Source organism: Stigmatopora argus, chromosome 18, assembly GCF_051989625.1.
Source record: "Stigmatopora argus isolate UIUO_Sarg chromosome 18, RoL_Sarg_1.0, whole genome shotgun sequence".
Taxonomy (NCBI): Eukaryota; Metazoa; Chordata; class Actinopteri; order Syngnathiformes; family Syngnathidae; genus Stigmatopora; species Stigmatopora argus.
The window spans coordinates 5,972,412-5,992,816 of record NC_135404.1 but is presented as its reverse complement, the minus strand read 5'-3'; the positions used below and the strand labels follow the sequence as shown (position 1 = coordinate 5,992,816).

The 20,405-nt window shown below is 37.9% G+C and overlaps 2 protein-coding genes across 4 annotated transcripts in view; both read right to left on the bottom strand.

Annotated features, from left to right (window-relative positions):
• LOC144092490 (MAGUK p55 subfamily member 3-like) overlaps positions 1–2,348 on the bottom strand; it is a 13,712-nt gene extending 11,364 nt beyond the window's left edge. For all 3 annotated transcript variants that reach the window (XM_077625326.1, XM_077625327.1, XM_077625328.1), the window contains exon 1: positions 2,191–2,348. The gene's annotated coding sequence lies outside the window, so the exon portion shown is untranslated. The remainder of the gene's footprint in view (positions 1–2,190) is intronic.
• Positions 2,349–2,984: 636 nt separating this feature from the next.
• Positions 2,985–20,405, bottom strand: part of lrp2b (low density lipoprotein receptor-related protein 2b) — a 52,351-nt gene continuing 34,930 nt past the window's right edge. The window contains exons 53-81 of the mRNA XM_077625769.1: positions 20,052–20,222; positions 19,760–19,983; positions 19,518–19,695; positions 18,624–18,820; positions 18,305–18,550; positions 16,896–17,021; positions 16,675–16,794; positions 16,491–16,607; positions 14,992–15,108; positions 14,773–14,910; positions 14,580–14,702; positions 12,489–12,617; positions 12,283–12,414; positions 11,025–11,150; positions 10,807–10,950; positions 9,561–9,726; positions 9,362–9,490; positions 8,834–9,054; positions 8,590–8,772; positions 7,519–7,638; positions 7,360–7,447; positions 6,672–6,736; positions 6,424–6,604; positions 4,881–4,944; positions 4,689–4,814; positions 3,596–3,688; positions 3,427–3,501; positions 3,279–3,335; positions 2,985–3,197 (exon numbers count right to left, since the gene is read on the bottom strand). Of these exons, the coding sequence (XP_077481895.1) occupies positions 3,159–3,197; positions 3,279–3,335; positions 3,427–3,501; positions 3,596–3,688; positions 4,689–4,814; positions 4,881–4,944; positions 6,424–6,604; positions 6,672–6,736; positions 7,360–7,447; positions 7,519–7,638; positions 8,590–8,772; positions 8,834–9,054; positions 9,362–9,490; positions 9,561–9,726; positions 10,807–10,950; positions 11,025–11,150; positions 12,283–12,414; positions 12,489–12,617; positions 14,580–14,702; positions 14,773–14,910; positions 14,992–15,108; positions 16,491–16,607; positions 16,675–16,794; positions 16,896–17,021; positions 18,305–18,550; positions 18,624–18,820; positions 19,518–19,695; positions 19,760–19,983; positions 20,052–20,222 (3,895 nt within the window). The 3' untranslated portion in view covers positions 2,985–3,158. The remainder of the gene's footprint in view (positions 3,198–3,278; positions 3,336–3,426; positions 3,502–3,595; positions 3,689–4,688; positions 4,815–4,880; positions 4,945–6,423; positions 6,605–6,671; positions 6,737–7,359; positions 7,448–7,518; positions 7,639–8,589; positions 8,773–8,833; positions 9,055–9,361; positions 9,491–9,560; positions 9,727–10,806; positions 10,951–11,024; positions 11,151–12,282; positions 12,415–12,488; positions 12,618–14,579; positions 14,703–14,772; positions 14,911–14,991; positions 15,109–16,490; positions 16,608–16,674; positions 16,795–16,895; positions 17,022–18,304; positions 18,551–18,623; positions 18,821–19,517; positions 19,696–19,759; positions 19,984–20,051; positions 20,223–20,405) is intronic.

The window sequence follows — 20,405 nt, the reverse complement described above, 5'->3', positions numbered from 1 at the left end:
TTAGGTTGCCAAGTTTCGAGGGAATTAGAGACGGAAAAAAAAAAACGGCGCTGAACCCCATCAGTAAAAAAAAAAAATGGTTTACATTAAATTGCTCTTGGCAATTTTTGATTTACTTGCAGAATGCACATTAGTATATTATACCTAAGGTTGGGGACTACAGAATGTAAAGATTGATACTTTTCTAATAAAATATTGTATCGGGATACAACATTACAGTATCAATAGTCAAAAGCATTGAAAAGTAACTTATGATACGACTTAAAAAATGTCAAAAAAAATTATATAGAGGGCTAGTGGGTCTAAGTTTTCCTTCAACCAAGGAAAAAACTTTAAACCAATCAGATCTCTCGGTGAGGCTCATTTTTGCAAACCCCCAAAAAATCATTGGTTAATCCTGTCTGTGCTGTGTTGCTTGGAGTGAAATCCAGGACCCTTTTGACCATTTTTATACCCCGCCCTACTCTAATGACTCATTTCGACGTTATTTGTGGTGCAAAAACTGACAAATGAAGACATTCAAACATTTTTCCTTCAATATTACTTGCTAGTTTTGAACATAGACTATAAGAGATCCCCACTTGACACTGCTCAGGTTGTGGCACCATGACATTTCCCAACACTAGAGATTTCCCCGACATTCAGAACGTGAAATGTAGCACACCGACAAGTATCTAATACAGGGTTGGGCGAACTTTTCGGCCCGGGGCATAAAACTCAGAGACTTTCAGGGAGTTGAACTTGTCACATTGGAGATCAATCAGTTCCAACTGCAACTCCTATGGAACCGTTTCCGGGTCTTGTGAGAAAGGACATGACACCAGCTGTCAATTTTTCCAAAATCACTAAACCGACGGTAGAATTGCTCATGCAGGTCATCCAAATGATTTCCTGTATATTTTCACATGCGGGGGCCTCTTTTAACGCAACCAGTGTGGGGAAATGAGCAAATGACTTGTCTGATATTTGCTTGAAAAATAAAACCAGCTTGGTTTTGAAGGCGGAAGGTTTGCTTGCATTTCATGCACAAACTGTTTTTTCTCTTGTAGCTTCACATTCAGCTCGTTCATGTGTGTTAGGATGTCCACAGTAAAATTTAAATGTTCAGAAATGTGTCAGTATCCTCAAGTAGCTCCCACACACATTTACTTACTGTTACTAGTCTAGTGCACCATCTATCGGGGAAACGAGGGTATTGCAGCGAAATGAATGAGGTCATTGATTTTTACTATAATTTGGACGTCGGCGGGCCGGATTAAAAAGCTTAACGGGCCGTATATGGCCCGCGGGCCGTAGTTTGACTATGTCTGATCTACTACCAGGACGAGGATTTCTGTATTGATGTTCACAATGACCTCTAATCTTTGACTAAAATTCTTGCGACGACCACTGAAGTGCCTTTGGGAAAACTTCGACGTCAAGATTACAGAACGAGAATTAGAATGGTTGCCTTGACAGCCATGTCTGATTTGCTCATCATCTGCCGATTGCCGATAGTTGTCCAATGCATTAGAACTGGGAAGGTTGACAGCAAACGTTCGGATGGATTGAACATCTGTTGGTGAAAAATTTACAGCAGAAGAATGATTGGATTTCTATTATCATCAATGGCAGTGAAAGAGTTCATTTGGAGATCAAGAAGACCAGAAGGCTCTTAAGAAGCTTACACCAGGAACACGGCTTCCAAACACCTTCAGCGGGGATTCGAACCGCGGGCAGTCGACAGATTGACTGCAGGGTGTCTTTGGCATGGCATTGTGGGATTTCACAGCCAAGGTTGTTGGTGGGTGGCCAAGTGGTACAAGCTTTTGACTGTCTAAGTCCATGCGAGCTTGTTATATGTGTGAAAACATCTCATAATCAATTGACTTCCATTAGGAGCATTAAATAATGGTCAAGAGTGGGAACAAAAAACAAGAGTGCTCATTATTGCATAAAATGGCAGTTTGATTGTGATAAGCTTTTTTCACGCTATTTATGAAAATATATCATTTTTATTTTTTTATTGCTCCCCGTATCATCAAAATATACTTCACTGTGCTCAGTATAGTTTGGAAAGGCATTAAATCAATAGCAGAGTGTCTTTACTTGAAGTGAAATCGTTTGAAATACACAAAATAAAGTACAATTGGAAATCTGAGCGTGCACAGGTGTCTGTGATTAGATAGCGATAAAAGCGATCATTCTCACCTCGTTCAAAGCTGATTTTTTATTTTTTCGTTTGTCTTCCTCTTCGTGTCCTTAGTGTGTCCTTTCGTTAGTTCTTTGCTTCGCGATCATACATGACGTTTTATTTGTGTCCCGTTTCCCTCCTCCCTTCTCCTTCTCGCTCGGCCAGCCGCCATTCTCCTTTCCGAGATGCCTTCACTAACACTTGGTTACTTTCGCTTCTAGTTAGACTGGCTTTCGTTAAAAACGCGATACAATCGTCAAAAACGGTTCACGTTAGATGGCGCTTTGTTAAAATGTGAAACTTTAGTAATACAAATTAAGAGGAAAAAAATGACCTTTGAATGTGACAACATACTCAGAAAATTCAAAATTTCCAACATTTCTGGTTGCATTTGAATGCATCACTGTCACTCCAAGCATCCTTATCTTTTTCAACGACCAATATGTACTAGTATATAATGATTAAAAAAAGTAATAGTACTGTATGTATAGAAGCCAGTTTCCCCCCAAAAAAGACTTAAAGAAAACAAAATCTCAAAAATTGTGATACCCTCTACAAAAGAATTTCAAGAAAATGTGGTTTCAAAATGCATTAATTCCCTGCTAATCAAAGCAGTTCCTCTAATTCTTTGAAATGTGACAATTGTGAGAATTCACAGAATAGAGAATGAATTAATGTTGCATACTCACATCTTGCACGGAGAATTGATGAAAGCATATCAAAGAAATTAAAAATGCTTTTACCCATGGAAGGAAATTCTCTTTTTCTATCAGATCCCTTTGCTACTCCTATAAGAAGAAAATACAAAGGATGCCTAGACAGCAGTTTATTCAATCAAATATGCAAAACTGGTCACATATCTTTAGAGTCTAAAAAAAATTACATGTGTCAAAATTATAAAGAATCAGAATGTACACGAAATACTCATTTATAATAAAAACACTCAGCATCATTTGAGAAAGTTTCTCATCATCTCTCGCCGACATTAAATCTCAGAATCATCATTTGTCCAACCCATATTTTCCTGCAATTAGACAAATATTGCATTAAACATTCATGTTACAGAGATGCACACTTTCTAGCTAACATTATCGTTAAAACTCACCATGTATTCTGGGTTTTGAAAAGACACTAATCCCTCATCAGCGATAGGTTCGAATCGCTGTTGAGAAATGCAAATTTCAGAATAGTTTTGAAGTGCCATTATATTCCTGGTCATTGACACAGGCTTAAGTGGGTGTTTCCATGGTTACCTGTGCTCTTGAAGCGGCCGGTGGCGAAGGGACGCCTTCGGTCTCTGAGCTGTACGCCGGATTGTCAAAAGCCGCCTGCAATGCCAGCAACATATGTACAGTATTCATAGAGTATATGCGGTTTTAATTAAAAAAATATAAATAAATAAAAAATATCTAATAATCGAACCTTGTCGGATGTCGAAGTTTCGGGGGCGCTCATTCTGGGGGGCTCATTTGGGACCTTCACCTCCTCCATATAAAATGGATTTGAGATGCTCTCCTGCACACAAACGCACATCATGGTGGTTAGAACATATTCGCGCAAAGGTGTCAAAGTGGCGGCCCGTGGGCCAAATCTGGCCCGCCGCATCATTTTGTGTGGCCCGGGAAAGTCAATCATGAGTGCCGACTTTCTGTTTTAGGATCAAATTAAAATGAAGAGTATAGATGTATATTAAATCTCCTGATTTTCCCCCTTTTAAATCAATAATTGTAATTGTTTAATCCATTTTTTCTGTGTTTTTAGTTCAAAAATCATTTTGTAAAATCTAAAAATGTATTAAAAAAAAGCTGAAATAATCATTGTTTTAGATCTATTAAAAAACTGAATATTCAGGGATTTTAATCCAGTTCTTTTAATCCATTTATTAAAAAAAATCTAAATATTGTATCAACCCGAGTCTGACACCCCTATATAAGCGTATTTATCGGAGTATAACGCGCACCCATAATTTGTAACTAAAAATTGGTATAAACATTTTTTTCAGTTTTTCTCAGCTCACACCAAGGATTGCACCGGTATTGGTAACTAACTGGCAAATGCTGAACACATGTCGCCATGAAACAAACTACCAATATGAACACAATTGTCAAATGGAATTTGCAATTTTAAATCCTTAGTCTAATTCATCATCATCAGATTCACCAAACAATTGATTCCATTCTTCTTGAGCGAGGATAGCGCTCCCTGGAGCATTTTTTTGTATTTTTACCCCTACTTTTACCCTATAAACTTGCCAAAGGCTATTTGGAGAGGGTTGGCTTTTGTAAAAGAAGGTCGATTATCGCCATCTGGCGGACAAAGACAGGTTTTAAGTCTCCCATTAAACATAACGGCTGTGGACGGGACTTTTTCACCAGCAGGGGGCAGTGTTTCCCCGGGATTTGTGGATAACGTGCACCCGAACTTTGCGCCAGTTTTTGGTACAAATTTTTTCGCATTATACTCAAATAAATACGGAAGTTATGGACCAAAAGATTTCTATCAATATCATATTGACCTGTTTTCTTCCACTGGGAGTGGCTTCGGTGGTGGGGGTGCGCTTGTCGCCTGGTTGGGTACTGGTCACATAAGCTGGGTTGTCAAAACTTTTTTCCTCCGGCTCCACCAAAGATATGCATGGAACCTGACAAAAAAATAGAACATGAATAAACCAAGATCTACTTAGAGTATTTTTTTAATGTTTACTTACTGCCTCTGAATTCAGCCTTGGTTCAGCGTCTTCTACATCGGATGCACTTGGAGGGGAGCTTTTTCTGTATAAAATGAAAAAATGAACACACATTTCTAGCGCTTATGTATTTAACTTTGAAATATTCACGTGCAGTGTTAATTAGGCCGCTCACAAAAGATTTTGATTGCCTAATCATTCATTTTTATGACAATTCAACACATCGGTTCAAAAATAAATGACATTCATTCATCATGATTAATTGATTTTTAAAATTTATATTACTCAAAGATTAAAGTTTTAGCTGTGAATTCGATTGTTGCATTAGAAGTAAAAAGTGTGAAATGGGAAAAGTTTATTATTATGTATAAATCTAACTTTGTTTGTTTCTCAAAGCAAAAATATCTTTGTAAATATCCCAATTAGATGAATTTAACAGATAACTATTCTTCTGCAAGTGAGTTGTACAGAAATCAAATTATATTGACTTTTTGAGAGAGTCCAAGACGATTAACAAACCAGATGAGATGAGAAATTAATATTTTTACTGAATAAATGAATCAATAATTAAAATAGTTGTTCCTTTGTTTAATCATATACTTGATCAATAATAACAATCATTTAAGAATGTATCCTAATATTAATTTATTTCTCGATTATTTGTAGTGGACCTACAGCTGATTTGAAAACTACGTGCAATGTTCAATGATCTTCAGTACAGTAATATTATAATTGAGACAAATCTTTGTTTGGAAATCTAGTAATCTTATTTACTTTATATACTGTATATACGTATGTATATATGTGTGTATATGTGTGTATATATAGTATATACATATATACATTTACATACATATATACACACACACACACATATATATATATGTATGTGTGTGTGTATATATGTATGTAAATGTATATATGTATATACATATATACATTTACATACATATATACACACACACACATATATATATATATGTATGTGTGTGTGTGTATATATGTATGTAAATGTATATATGTATATGTATATACTATATATACACACATATATACATACGTATATACAGTATATAAAGTAAATAAAATTACTAGATTTATATATATATATACACACACATATACACACATATATACATACATATATACATATATAGATATACATATATACATATATATGTATATATGTATATATATACATAGATACATATATATATACACACATATATATATATACATACATATATATACATACATATATATATATACATACATATATATACATACATATATATACATATATACATATATACATACATACATATATACATATATACATACATATATACATACATATATACATACATATATACATACATATATACATACATACATACATACATACATACATACATACATACATACATACACATACATATATACATAGCTTTTACTGTTTGGAAATCTAGTAATTTTATTTACTTCATTAGTTGTTGTTTTTTTTTAAACTGATTTTATATGGAGGACTGAAAAGTTTGAGAAGCATTCTCTTATGACATCTCACCTGAAGAAAGTAAGGGTGGGCATTGAAGGCACGGATGGCATTGAAGGCATGGATGGCATGGAAGGCATTGAAGGAAGGCTGTTCCTGACTCTATCAATTAAGTAAGACTTTTTCCTGGCAGCGTAAACCAGACCGACCAGGAGAAGCAAGATGATGATGGTCACACCAACGGCAATGCCGACTGCAATCAAGACGTCACGGTTAAGCAGCGCGAATCAACTGCCAGTTTTCTATTTGTATCAACGTACTCGATGACACCACTACGTCGTAGGCGCTCGTCTGGCAGGAGTCGCCTTTCCAATCTGGAGGACACCTGAAAAAGAGGCGACCAATGAAATGTGTTTCTTTTTAATGCTGTTTGAAGTAAAATTTAAGACCAACTCAACAAAAAAAATGTAGATTGTATTTTTGCCAAAAATGATAAAGGTTTCAGTGAATTTCTTCATTTTGACAGCAATATATATTAATAACCTTTGCATAAAATATTGTGAGAACCGAATCTGCTCTCAGAAATCATAGAAGGGAAAACTTTTATCATCTGTGTTTGATCAAATAACTCATCATATTTCTGTTCAGAATTAAGACATTTAAATGCCTTATTTTAAAAAACAATCAATTTGATCCCTATTTAGACTTGACAAAGATCCACGTGAATCCTGCTTTACTAATAATGATGCAACTATATATATATAAATATATATATATATACACACACTATACTATATATATATTTCAGCAACTCGCATATTTATGTATTTATGTATTTATATATTTATATATATTTATATATATTCATATATATATATTTATTAACTTATTTATTACCTATTTATGTCTTTTTCTGTGTCTGTATTCTCACCCTCTTACTACTGTGACAATGAAATTTCCTGAATATGGGATGAATAAAGTTATCTAATCTAATCAAATCTAACTTACTTGCAAAGAGCCTTGTTGTCATCAAAGTAGCACGTGCCGCCATTTTGACACTGACATGGTGGCGGCATGGTGGGTGGCGGCTCGAACCCTACACGATGTCATGTGTCAGATTTTGATCTAACAAATTAACTGGACATTTTAAACAGTGAAAATACATACCGGCATCGCATTGTGCGTCACTTCCAGGGACGAAACTGGTGCCTTCGGGACAAGCGCACGTGTAGCCGCCCGGTCGGAGAAGACACAGGTGGCTGCAAATTCCTTTGCATGGATTTGTCACTGTGGTAAGGGTATAGATTTAGTCAACCTAACTATAAACCAGTTTTCCAAAATCATAGCCTGTCCAGGTAGTGTTTGTAAACTTGAGAAAAAAAACATGGAAACCCAAAAAATAATGGTCAAAATGGATTGGAGGTCTATCACTCAACTAAATAATATTTTCTTTGCCTAAATTTTAAGCAAAAAAACTAATGTGAGCCATAAAAAAAAATTGATTAACGTGTATGACTCAAAACTAAAGAAAAAACATGCAAACTAAAAAAAAAAGTCAAAATATTGTGATGTTCTAAACCGTAAGGGGGAAAAAAAGGCAAACCAAACATACTAAAATAATGAATGTCAAAATAAATTGGACTACTAAACGTTGAGGGGAAACAAAATGTGACCCATAAAAATAGGTTTAAAAAAAGGCAAAATTGGGGGAACAATACGTAACTACCAATAATAGAGATAATTATGACCAACCGTATGTACACATGTACATTTGTGTATTTATGTATATGTATATTTCTATATATACATATGTATACATACATATGTATATATATACATATATATACACATATACATATATACATATACATATATATATATATACACATATATATATACACATATACATATAGATATACATACATACATATATATATATACATACATATACATATATATACATATATACATACATATATATATTTCAGCAACACGCTTATTTATTTATATATTTATTCATTTATTTATTAACTTATACATTACCCATCTATTTATGTCTAAAATGTATTTTCCTGTATCTGCATTCTCACCCTCTTGCTACTGTGACAATGAAATTTCCCGAATACGGGATGAATAAAATGATCCAATCCAATATGAAGGTTAAAATGAATGTAAAAACCTAAACCTTGACTTTTCCATTGATTATGACGTCCAATCATGTGTATTGGAATGACTTACTTTTAATGGAGTTGTATCGCTGCTGTTGGTACACAGAAATTTGTGTGAGCCAGGGGCCAACAGTCAGCAGCTTGGTCTTGGTCCCCCCACCAAACTTGTCCTGCCGGAAGATCTCGCCTTTCTCCTGCGTGTTCCAGTAAACGTGGTCTTCAAACACGCTCACGCTGAAGGGGTTTCTCACATCTACGGACATAGTTCCAAATGAGCTCTTGGCCAGACGTCGGGAATTTTGGACAGTTCTCACCGATGTAGACTGCGCTTCGGCGGTCTTCTCCTGAAGGGAGAATGGACTCGATGCGGTTTTCCTTGGAGTCCGACCAGTAGATTCTGTCATTATTGGTAAAGTCGATGGACAGGCCGGTGGGCCAACCCATGTTTTGCCCCACTAAAACTTTCCTCTGTTGACCGTCCAACCAGGAACATTCAATCTTAGCCTCTTCTCCACGGTCTGACCAGTAAAGCATTCTGTAGAATTGGACAGTATTATGATCCATATTTGGAGTCCCTCTTTTTTTCATTAAACGTTTTACATACCTGTGAATTGCTAAATATAGTATAGATTGCAACTAAATTCCAAATCATATTTGGGAACTTTATTATGGAATTTTTTGGTGGTATTATGACAAATTTACAATTTCAGGCCACGAAGGTTAAATACATTGATGTCCTCAATAATGAATTTTGCCCAGAATTAAATTGATACAAACATGAATGAAAACCGTTAAGGAGTCCAGCACTGATTTTCAGTCATTTTGACCTCTGTTTCTCTTACCCGAGTCTTGGGTTGACCGCCACGGCAGACGGATGTCCCAGTTGGGTTTTGATGAGGTGCTTCCTGTAGCGCCCGTCCATCTTGGCCACCTCTAACCTCTTCAGCTTGGAGTCTGCCCAGTATATATGCCTACCACACAAAAATCCTTCAGTAACAAGTCCAAGGAGGCAAAACTGCAGCTAAAACTGGAGGAACTTACCTGCCCACCCAGTCCACGGCGATACCATCCGGTGTGGTGATGTATTTGATACCAAGGTCAACGGCGGCGCCAATGTTGTTGCTGCCGTCATCCGTTGAGGGTATGTAAGCTCTCTTAATACCGCCCGGTGCAGTGTCCTTTCTAGCCACGGTGAAGTAAACCATACCTAATGAAACAAAAATTTAAAAAAAATAATTTACAAAAAAAATCTACGTCTACATCTAGATCTACATCCAGATCTACATCCAGATCTACATCCAGATCTACATCCAGATCTACATCCAGATCTACATCCAGATCTACATCCAGATCTACATCCAGATCTACATCCAGATCTACATCCAGATCCACATCCAGATCCACATCCAGATCCACATCCAGATCCACATCCAGATCTACATCTAGATACACATCCAGATACACATCCAGATCTACATCTAGATCTACATCCAGATCTACATCCAGATCTACATCCAGATCTACATCCAGATCTACATCCAGATCTACATCCAGATCTACATCCAGATCTACATCCAGATCTACATCCAGATCTACATCCAGATCTACATCCAGATCTACATCCAGATCTACATCCAGATCTACATCCAGATCTACATCCAGATCTACATCTAGATCTACATCTAGATCTACATCTAGATCTACATCTAGATCTACATCAGATTTTTGGGTCAGACTCCTAAACCAGGCAATTTTGTTAATTTATTAGAAACAAAGGACAAATATTTTAAATTAAAGTAATAGTAAAGTAGGAAACAGCACACAAAATAAGCACCGTTAATGTAACATATAATTTTTTGGGGGGATAACCATAGCCTAAAAAAACTGTTAACAAGCTGTTCAGAGTGAAAAAGGCTAAAAGACAAAAGACTTATTGTCTGGCAAATATTGTATGTGAATATTCACCGTTTTTTCTATATTAAACAAAAAAAATACGTTCAAAATAAGAATATTTACTCGTATTCATTCATCCCTTAAAAATACGCATTCAAATTTAAACAAAAAAAAATACAAGAGAATATTTGCAATTAAGGTGCTTCAAAATGGACCATTTTTGGTTAACAATGTAATGCATCATCTTTATCATAATAGACATTGAATCATTTGTAAAAGTACAAATTGCCGATTATTTATCTTGTGGTTATTATAACCATGAGAAACTGATATCAGCACATTTATTTAAAAAAACAGGATTCATTCAAGTGTTCTCTCGTGTGCATGGACTCACTAAATCCAGTGTTGTTGTGGTCCCAGTCGTAATCCAGCGCCATGATGCGCTCACTCTCTTGGATGAAGTCATGGTAGCCTTCCGTCTGCAGGTTATACCTCCGGATGCGGACACTCTCGGGGAGAAGTAGCATTGGAGTGGCGCCTGGAGGAGTCGGACAAATGTGAGCAGATTTGTCATCGAGAGTTAAAGGGAGAGAAAATAAATGGATAACTCACCTTCTGCTTCGCACATTTTTCCGTTGCCGACTTTGCGGTAGCCGGGGGCGCATTCGCAGTCGTAGCCGCCCTTGGTGTTTTTGCACAGCTGAGGGCAGATTCCGAACATCTCGCATTCGTTGACGTCTGAGGGAATGTTGAAAATATGTTAACACCAGAGTGCCAAAAATACCAAGAGAAATTAATAAATATTGAAATAAATACATGGGAGTTTACAATACATAGCAAATAAATCTATAGAGATGGAAAAAAATACTAAACCAATATATCGGGCAAAAAATCATTAAGTTGATTTACATTTATATAATAAAAATCAAGTTTATATAAAAACAATTAAGAGTAAAATGCTAAAAAAATATGTAAACCAATTCAAAATATTGAAAAGAAAATATATATTCAAGTACTAATTAAATATGAAATTAACATACCTACTGACATCACTATATAATTGTATATTTATGCATTATTTTGGTACTCTCGGGCATCACAATTGCCTCATATGACCTCTTTTAAAAATTGATGCTCAGATCTGAGGACCCCCTCCTTTACATGTACTGCATTTTCACGACTATAAGGCGCACATAAAAGGCTTAAATTTTCTCCAAAATAGACAGGGCGCCTTATAATCCAGTGCGCTTTATATATGGACCAATACTAAAATTGTTATCACGATAAAATAAAATAAATCAGTCGATTGGGTACACCATCCTCTACAGCTCTCACAACTACGGCAAGCAGCCCCCGAATCTACTATTTTCCCGTAGAAAAAGTACTGCGCAGTGACTGCTGGGATATATAGTTCGTTTGTCAATACACCCAATGGATTGTGGCCTATATACATTGACATCAACACAGCTTTACGAAGCATGGACGCTAGCTACTAGCTAGCTACTATTTGCGAATGGATTGTGGCCTGGTGATCGGCATCAACACAGCTTTACGAAGCAACGTTGATGGATTTGTGGGTGATGATGACGTGAATAAATTGTAACATGGCTAAATAAAGTACAACCGAACTCAATTTTGCTTCCGTTTCCTTTTTAAAAACGTGTTTTTGGCGTGTGGGTGTAGATGTATGTTTAAGCTGGTGTATGTTTTGCCATGCCTGGCTGCGTCTATAAAAACGGTGCGTCCTTTGTGTGTGTAAAATACAGAAATAGCACTAGTTATTGACACTGCAGCTAAAAATACGATGCGCCGTATAGTCGTGAAAATACGGTATCTTTAATAAAATGTACTGCTTTCAACTGGCGTGTACCCAAACAAGTGTAGGTATTGTCCGGATCCACCGCATATCCAGAATTGCAGGAGCAAATGAACCCGGTTCCGTTCAAGTTGGTGCACAGCTGCTGGCACTTCTTCTCCTCGCAGTTGCGGTCGTGGCCAAAATCTGAGTCCAAAACGCCAGACCGGTTTAGGCATAATTTGCCATCAATACTACTATGCAGTTCTGGCGACACTTACTGCACCCCAACTCGTCCGTTCGGTCCCCACAGTTGTCGTTGTGGTCGCAGACGTACGGCAGAGGCACGCAGTGTCCATTGGTGCATTTAAACTGGTCCAGCGTGCAGGGGGGCAACGTGGGCGGGCGACCTGCAAAAAAATGACATTCATGTTTGATTGTCCTTTCATCTTTTAGTCAGACTAAACCAAATAATACCTATACCTATAATTCTTCTTTTAATTCGCTCAACGTCTAAATCCGACGGCGACCGCCGGCTATTTAATCCCGGCCTCCTGACTGCAAATGATTTGTTTTGATTGCCGTCTAAGCTGATTGCGCAACAATGGCGTAGAATTTCCTTATCTGTGGTACGTTGGCGGGGCTTTGTTTCCGGCGCGGTAACCCGTGTCATTTGGTGATTTACTCTAGCCATTTCCGCGACCTCCGGAACAAAGTCGAATCGTATTAGCGGTGCTCAGAGTAATCTTTGCAAAAGAGATCCATGAGCTCAACTTCCATTTATTACATGTCTGTTTATGGAAGCATGTTCCAAACAAAATTGCGAGGGATGCTTTTACTGTGTTCAACTGTATCCAGTTGAAGAACTGTACTATAAACTGTACAAAATGAAATTGATATTCATTAGTGAATAAAGGCTACCTTCCACGTCCAATCCATTTGGACTGGAAAGATCTGGCAATTGACTGTTTGCCTATTTATTATTATTTTCATATACAGTGGTACCTCGACATACGAGTGCCCTGACGTACGAGCAATTTGAGATACGAGTAGAATTTTGAGGCGTGTATACTACTTCTCGTTGGCAAGTGGTCGTGCGTTATCCTATTGTGAGGACATTTGTGTGCATCATTTTGGGAATATTTTGAAGGGAAGACAAAAGCAAACAACCCTCGATATGTTGCGTCTGAAAGTCAGGGTGGAGGCGGGGCAAATAGAGCCAACCGGGGAGAAGAAAGGTATCAAAATTTAAATCAAAATTAGAATTAAGTTTAGAGTAATGTTAGATGAAATTTATTTTTGAGTGTGTCTGCATCGTAATCCAAGTTCATTTAAATTTGTTTATGTTATGTTACGAGTGTGTTGCCGTGCAAAAAGCCTGCCCTTCTCTATCTACCCTCCGCGAAATCCGTCTAATTTTAGTATTATTAAACACATTTTAGTACTATTAAACCACTAGTTATTTGTTACTTTGTTAATAGATGGCGAATTACAACAAATAAAAATGTTTTTCCAATCCAATATCCGGTTTTTGGTGTTTTTTCAGAGGGTTGGAACGAATTAATTTGTTTTTAGCTCATTTCTATAGGAAACATTTGTTTGAGTTACGAGAAAATCGACATACGAGCTCAGTCCTGGAACGCATTAAGCTCGTATCTCAAGGTACCACTGTAATTATAGTCATACTTCATATACTGTATAATGTATCGTTGGTTCACTGCCGTCGACAATGCTAATACTTTATTTCCATTTTTAATTTATTTAAACTGACCGTCAATGTTGATGTTTCACCGCTAATCTTTTCTCTGAAATTAACGGCACGTTCAAACGCTTTGGACTCGGAGTGGGCGAATGAACTAATGTTTATTCGCCCCTCCCAGTCCAAATGGATTGAACGTCTAGACCAGGGGTAGGGAACCTATGGCTCAGGAGCCACATGTGGCTCTTTTGATGGGTGCATATGGCTCTGAGCTAAAATATGGAAAGCAGTGGTGAGAGAGCCAAGTCCCGAACGCACCAATAGGAACGTCACGTTGGCACCGTGGCATTGATTTTTTTTCATTAGAGACTTCTGCATCTATTCTCTCATTGATACTCATTGATACTCATTGATACTCATTGATTAGCAACAGCGTAACAATGTTAAATGACTAAAAAATGTGCACATTTTCATGTATTTTGACTTTTAAATTGTGAGTATGGCTCTCAAGGAATAACATTTGAAAATAGGAATTATTTATGGCTCTCTCTTTCAAAAAGGTTCCCCACCCCTGGTCTAGTCAATCAATGGCAGTCAATGTGTTATATGTAAAAAGGGGATGAAATTTTAGCACAGGCTAAAACTCATAAGTAAAAATAAGTTGGAATCTCACAAAGTTCCTCCTTCTCGTCACTGCCGTCACCACAGTCGTCCTTCTTGTTGCAGAGTAAGCCGGACAAAACGCAGTAGCCGTTGGCGCATCGGAAACGGGATGGCATCTCGCAAGTGATGTTCACTGTTCAAAATGAGACATGAGAAATCGATCGGCCAAGATCCTCTCCTACTCTAACGACAGCAAATCTCACAGCACGAAGCGAGCTGTTCGTCGGAGCGGTCGCCGCAGTCGTCGGTGCCGTCGCACACCCAGGCCATGTTCACACACAGATGGTTGGCGCACTGGAATTTGTCCACAGGGCACCATCGGCCTCCCGGGTAACGAGTGGCTAGGAAAAGCGAGGACGTCGTTCAGAATCAATAAATTGATTTTACTGGCGTCAAATGAATGAATACTAGTGTTTACTTACGACAGCCGATCTCGTCCGAGAGATCGTGACAGTGGGGGATGCCGTCGCACTGCAGCACAGCGGGGACGCAGTGACCCGAGTCACACTGAAATTTGCCCGGAGGGCACGTTTGCAGCTCTGGAAGGAAATTGTCAACCTGAGAATTTTTCACTCATTGGCTGCCTTTAACAGCGATAATTATCAAATTCATTTTGACTGCGAGGGCCTGGCAGCGATCAAACTAAACATAAACAGTTAACAGTAAATACGATATTATAATTCACTCATTTACAAGGGCCGTGGGGGGTGCTGGAGCCAATCCCAGCCAACTATGGGCAACAGGTGGGGGTAGCCAGCCAATCACAGGGCACAAGGAGACACAGCCATTCACGCTCACAGTGATAACTAAGAGCAATTTAGTGTTTTCAGTCAGCCTATTCTGCATGTTTTTGGGATGTGGGAGGAAACCCCAGTTCCCAGTGAAAACCCACGCAAGGTCAAAACTCACCTGGGATTGAACCCTTGATCTCGGAACTGTAAGGCCAATGCGCATGATATTCTAATATTCAATGAATATGACTTTTTTACATAAACAAAGACAAAAAGGTAAAAATATGTATTGATTATTATAATAAAATATGAGTGAAAATATTAAATATATGAACATATTCTAATAAAATTCTAAATAGAATCCCTTTCTCATTTTTATTTTTTATTTTGAAATCATTGGATAAAAAAATATCCAAAAACAGTAATGATATGATCTTTATTTACTTTTTTACATTTGATTTGTAAAAGTTATATTTTCATTGTTTAGGCATATAAAGCAAATAGATATCTGATTTCTGTAATATAAACAATAAATAAATAAATTGCTTGCTAATTGTGATTATCAACCGACCACCTTGCTTTGTTTGTTAATCTATAGTTTCTCACTAGATAGTTTCTCACTAGTACCTGTGTCAAAGTGGCGGCCCGGGGGCCAAATCTGGCCCGCCGCATCATTTTGTGCGGCCCGGGAAAGTAAATAATGAGTGCCGACTTTCTGTTTTAGGATCAAATTAAAATGAAGAGTATAGATGTATATTAAATTTCCTGATTTTCCCCTTTTTAAATCAATAATTGTATTTTTTTAATCCATTTATTCTGTGTTTTTAGTTCAAAAATCATTTTGTAAAATCTAAAAATATTTAAAAAAAGCTAAAATCAACATTGTTTTAGATCTATAAAAAACAGAATATTCAGGGATTTTAATCCAGTTCTTTTAATCCATTTATAAAAAAAATCTAAATATTATATCTAAAATGGTCCGGCTCACATGAAATCGAGTTGACGTTAAAGCAGCCCGCGAACCAACCCGAGTCTGACACCCCTGCACTAGTAGACGTCCAATCCATTTGAAGAGGAGGAGAGGCAGCCAATGAACATTGGTTTATTCTCTGCCCACCCTCTCATTTCAATTAGATTGGACATCTATCACCATCTATGGCAGTCAATGAGTCAAATAAAGTGAAGCTCACCGCAATCTCGTTCATCCGAGTTGTCGCCGCAATCATTGTCGTGGTCGCACACCCAAGTCCCAGGTATGCACTGCAAATTGTCGCATCGGAACTCGCTCTCGGAGCAGGGTCTCGGCTCTAAAAAAAGAGCGATCAGAATGCTAAAAACAACAGTCAAATGAGCGCGCCAACAAACAAGACATACGGCAGTTCCTCTCGTCCGAGTTGTCCCCGCAGTCGTTGGTGCCGTCACACTTCCAGCGAATGGGGACGCATCGGTGATTGTCGCAACGGAAATCGCCAAGGGGGTCGCATGTAACCTCCTCTGTTGGGGAAATCATCCCCAAAACCAGGGAGAAAAAAATCACGAGCGGAAAGGAGGATATTTGAACACACTCACGGTATTTATAGCACCACGATACTGACCACAGCCTTGCTCGTCGCTGTTGTCGATGCAGTCGTTGGTGCCGTCGCAGCGGGCCCACTGAGGAATGCAGCGATAGTTTGTCTTGCAGGAGAACTCGGTTTCGTCGCACTTGTAGTCTGGGCCCACTGGCGAGCAAGAAACAAGGGAGTATTACTTTAACACGTAGTTAAACTATTAGAGCAAGGGTGTCAGACTCGGGTTGGTTTGGATGGTTCATGTGGGCCGGACCATTTTAGAAATAATATATATATATTTTTTTATATAAATGGATTAAAAGCCCTAAATATTCCATTTGTTTAGATCTAAAACAATGATAATTTGAGCTTTTTTTTCTTAGTAAGGGAAAATTTAATCATTTGTTTTTCATTGCGAAAGGAAACCATTTTTCTTTTATGTTCAATATTAAAGTGGAAAACAGAAAATATTTTTATATATTTTTAGATTTAACAAAACGATTTTTGAACTAAAGACACAAAGAAAAAATGGATTAAAAATTTCAATTATTGATTTAAAAGGGGAAAAAATCAGGAAATTTAATAGACATCTATATCTCTCATTTTAATTTGATCCTAAAACAGGAAGTCGCCAATGATGATTTACTTTCCTGGGCCACACAAAATGATGCGGCGGGCCAGATTTGGCCCCCGGGCCGCCACTTTGACACCTGTGCTTTAGAGGATCGTTCCATCACTGCCAAAGCTAAGATTGGACATCTTGTGCCATCAATAGGGCTGCCACGATTGATTGATTAGCATATGAATCTTAATCTAATTTGTCAATGTACTGTTTGGAGACATTGTTGACCTAAAAATTGCTCAATTCTATTTTTTTTTTGAGTCTCTACCTAATAAAAATAATCATTCAACAATTTTAAAAAATTCCTTAAAGGGAAAAAGGCAGACAGAAAATATTCTCTTTTTAAAATGTATTTAAAGATTTAGTTTTTATAAATAAGTTTTTTTCTAGCCTGTATTTTCAATTTTTACATTTCATTTTGTTAAAGGAAAAAAGGGGAAAATATTATCAGATTTTCGTATTAGGTAAATTTGACTTTAAAAAAATCTGTGTTTTGTTCTACTCTGTATTTTCTATTTTTACATTTCATTTTGTTAAAGGAAAAAAGGGGTAAATATTCTCAGATTCTCGTATTAGGTAAATTTGACATAAAAAAATCTCCGTTTTGTTCTACTCTGTACTTTCAATTTTTACATTTAATTTAGTTAAAGGGAAAAAAAGGGTGTAAATATCTCAGATTTTCGTATTAGGTAAATTTGACATACCTACATTTTGTTTTAATAAAAAAACAGCACATGATTTACTTTGGCGAGCCACACAAAAGTTTGCAATGGGCTCGATCTGGCCACTGGCCATTGATTTTGACCCCCTTTTTCTGGTTTGTCCAACTCACTGCAAGTGTCGAAAGGTTCGTCGGATCCGTCGCCGCAGTCGTCCTGCGCGTCGCACACGTAGCTCTCCGGTAGGCACCTCCCATTAGTGCACTGGAACTCTCCAGGTCGGCATGTCTTCTGAGCGCAGGTCTCGGCGTCCTCATCACTTCCGTCCGAGCAGTCCTTGAAGCCGTCGCAGTGCATCGACATTGGGATGCACAGCTTGTTCTTGCACTGGAATTGGTTTTCCTCACACCGATGGTCACCTAAAGCCACAAAACCACGTTTGATTTTGGATCCAATAAAGATCAAGTCAGACTCTTGTGATAAACAACGTACTACAAAGGGCAGCATTCTCATCAGAACCATCGGGACAGTCTGGTTCGCCGTCGCAAAGGAAGCCGGGATATGTGCAGTTTCCGTCTTGACATTGGAAGCGGCCGATGGGACAAAGGCGGGTCGGGCAAGTGTGCGGCTCATCTGAGCCATCCCCGCAGTCAGATTGGCCATCACACTTCCACCATATGGGAATGCACCTGAATTTGAAAAAAAAAATGGCTTCATTCATTGACCACTATTGAAAGTGATAGACGCCCAAGTAATTTCAAGAGGGAGGATGGTGAACGTTCATTCATTGCCAGGAGCATTATGAAAAAAATAATACATTGGATGTCTATCTTTATCAAGGGCATGGCAAGAATTAATCTAAAGATGTTATGCATTTTTAATTGGAATTTATCACATGAAATGAACTGCGATTAATGATATTGTCATACAATCTGCTACTAAAGTAGAATTTAGCACATTTGATATTAACTTTCTTTTTTAAATTACATTACTTTTTTATTATTTACAGTTTTTCCAATTGGTTTGTTAAAAAATCGGAATGAAAAAAATTCAATATAAGAATAATTTTAAAAAATTCCTTATTTTTTTAGAAAAGAAAATTAATTAAGAAACATAGTTTAAGTGTTTTTCAAAATATATATAAATTATAAAAATACACAAAATGCAAAGGAAAAAATACATGACAATATTTGCTATTAACTCATCACTGTCACCAAAATGGCAAATTAATTGAAACTGGAATTTGTGGCATTGAATTATCATGATCGTGTGGTTCAAAACAGTCAGGTCTATATCAATAGAAATCAAGGGCCCATTGACGGAAATCCCAACTACAATGTAACATGAATGAATGCCTAATAGCTACAACATAGACAGTTTTTCAACCTTTCATTGTCCCCGCAACGAAACTGCGTGCTGGAGCAGTCGGCAACACATTGGATCAGGAAGCCCAAGGAAATTGCAATAAAATTATCTGGACACTCGCAGGTAGCTTTCTGCCCGCCGGGCGCAATCAGACACAGATGACTGCAAGTTAAGAAGTGGGAGGAGCATGGGTTCCCACCTGGGAAAAAAAAAATCAATGTAAAATATGTGGAAAAAAACAACAACATATCAGAATGTCGTACTTTGTGGTTGCCGGTAGGGGTGGGAAACGTGAAGGTCATACGGTGGGTGGGTGTTGTTGCCCATGGCCGTGCGCCCATCACCAGTGTATTTGTGGGCCTTTTCCACAGAGTGCGTGTTCAAGTCCGTCCAATAGAGCATGTCCTCAAATAGGGACACCGCAAAGACATGCGGCAGGGTACCGGCGAGCGTCCGGTGGCGGTTTTTGCCATCCATGTCGGCAAAGCTGCAAAAAGTCGGAAGAGCACCGTGTCAGATGTCCGCTCGGCAAACCAGAAGTCATATTTGACTCACTCGAGAAAGTTGAGATGGGCGTCGGCAAAGAAAATCTTATTTGTGGTGTAGTCGATAGTTATCGCACTTGGCCACTCTAGCTTGGCAGTTATAATAGCGCTGACGTTGCTTCCGTCCATGCCCGCCCTGCCGATATACGGAGTGTCCGCCCAGTCGGTCCAATACAAGTACCTGAGAACCAACACGGACATTTGATGAATTAAACACTACGGGAAGCTGACCGGACGTTTCGTTGAAAGACGTTTGGTCCCCGGATGTTTGATCCCCGGATGTTTGATCCACCGGACGTTTGGTCCACCGGACGTTTGGTAGAACGGACGTTTGGTAGAACAGACGTTTGGTAGAACAGACGTT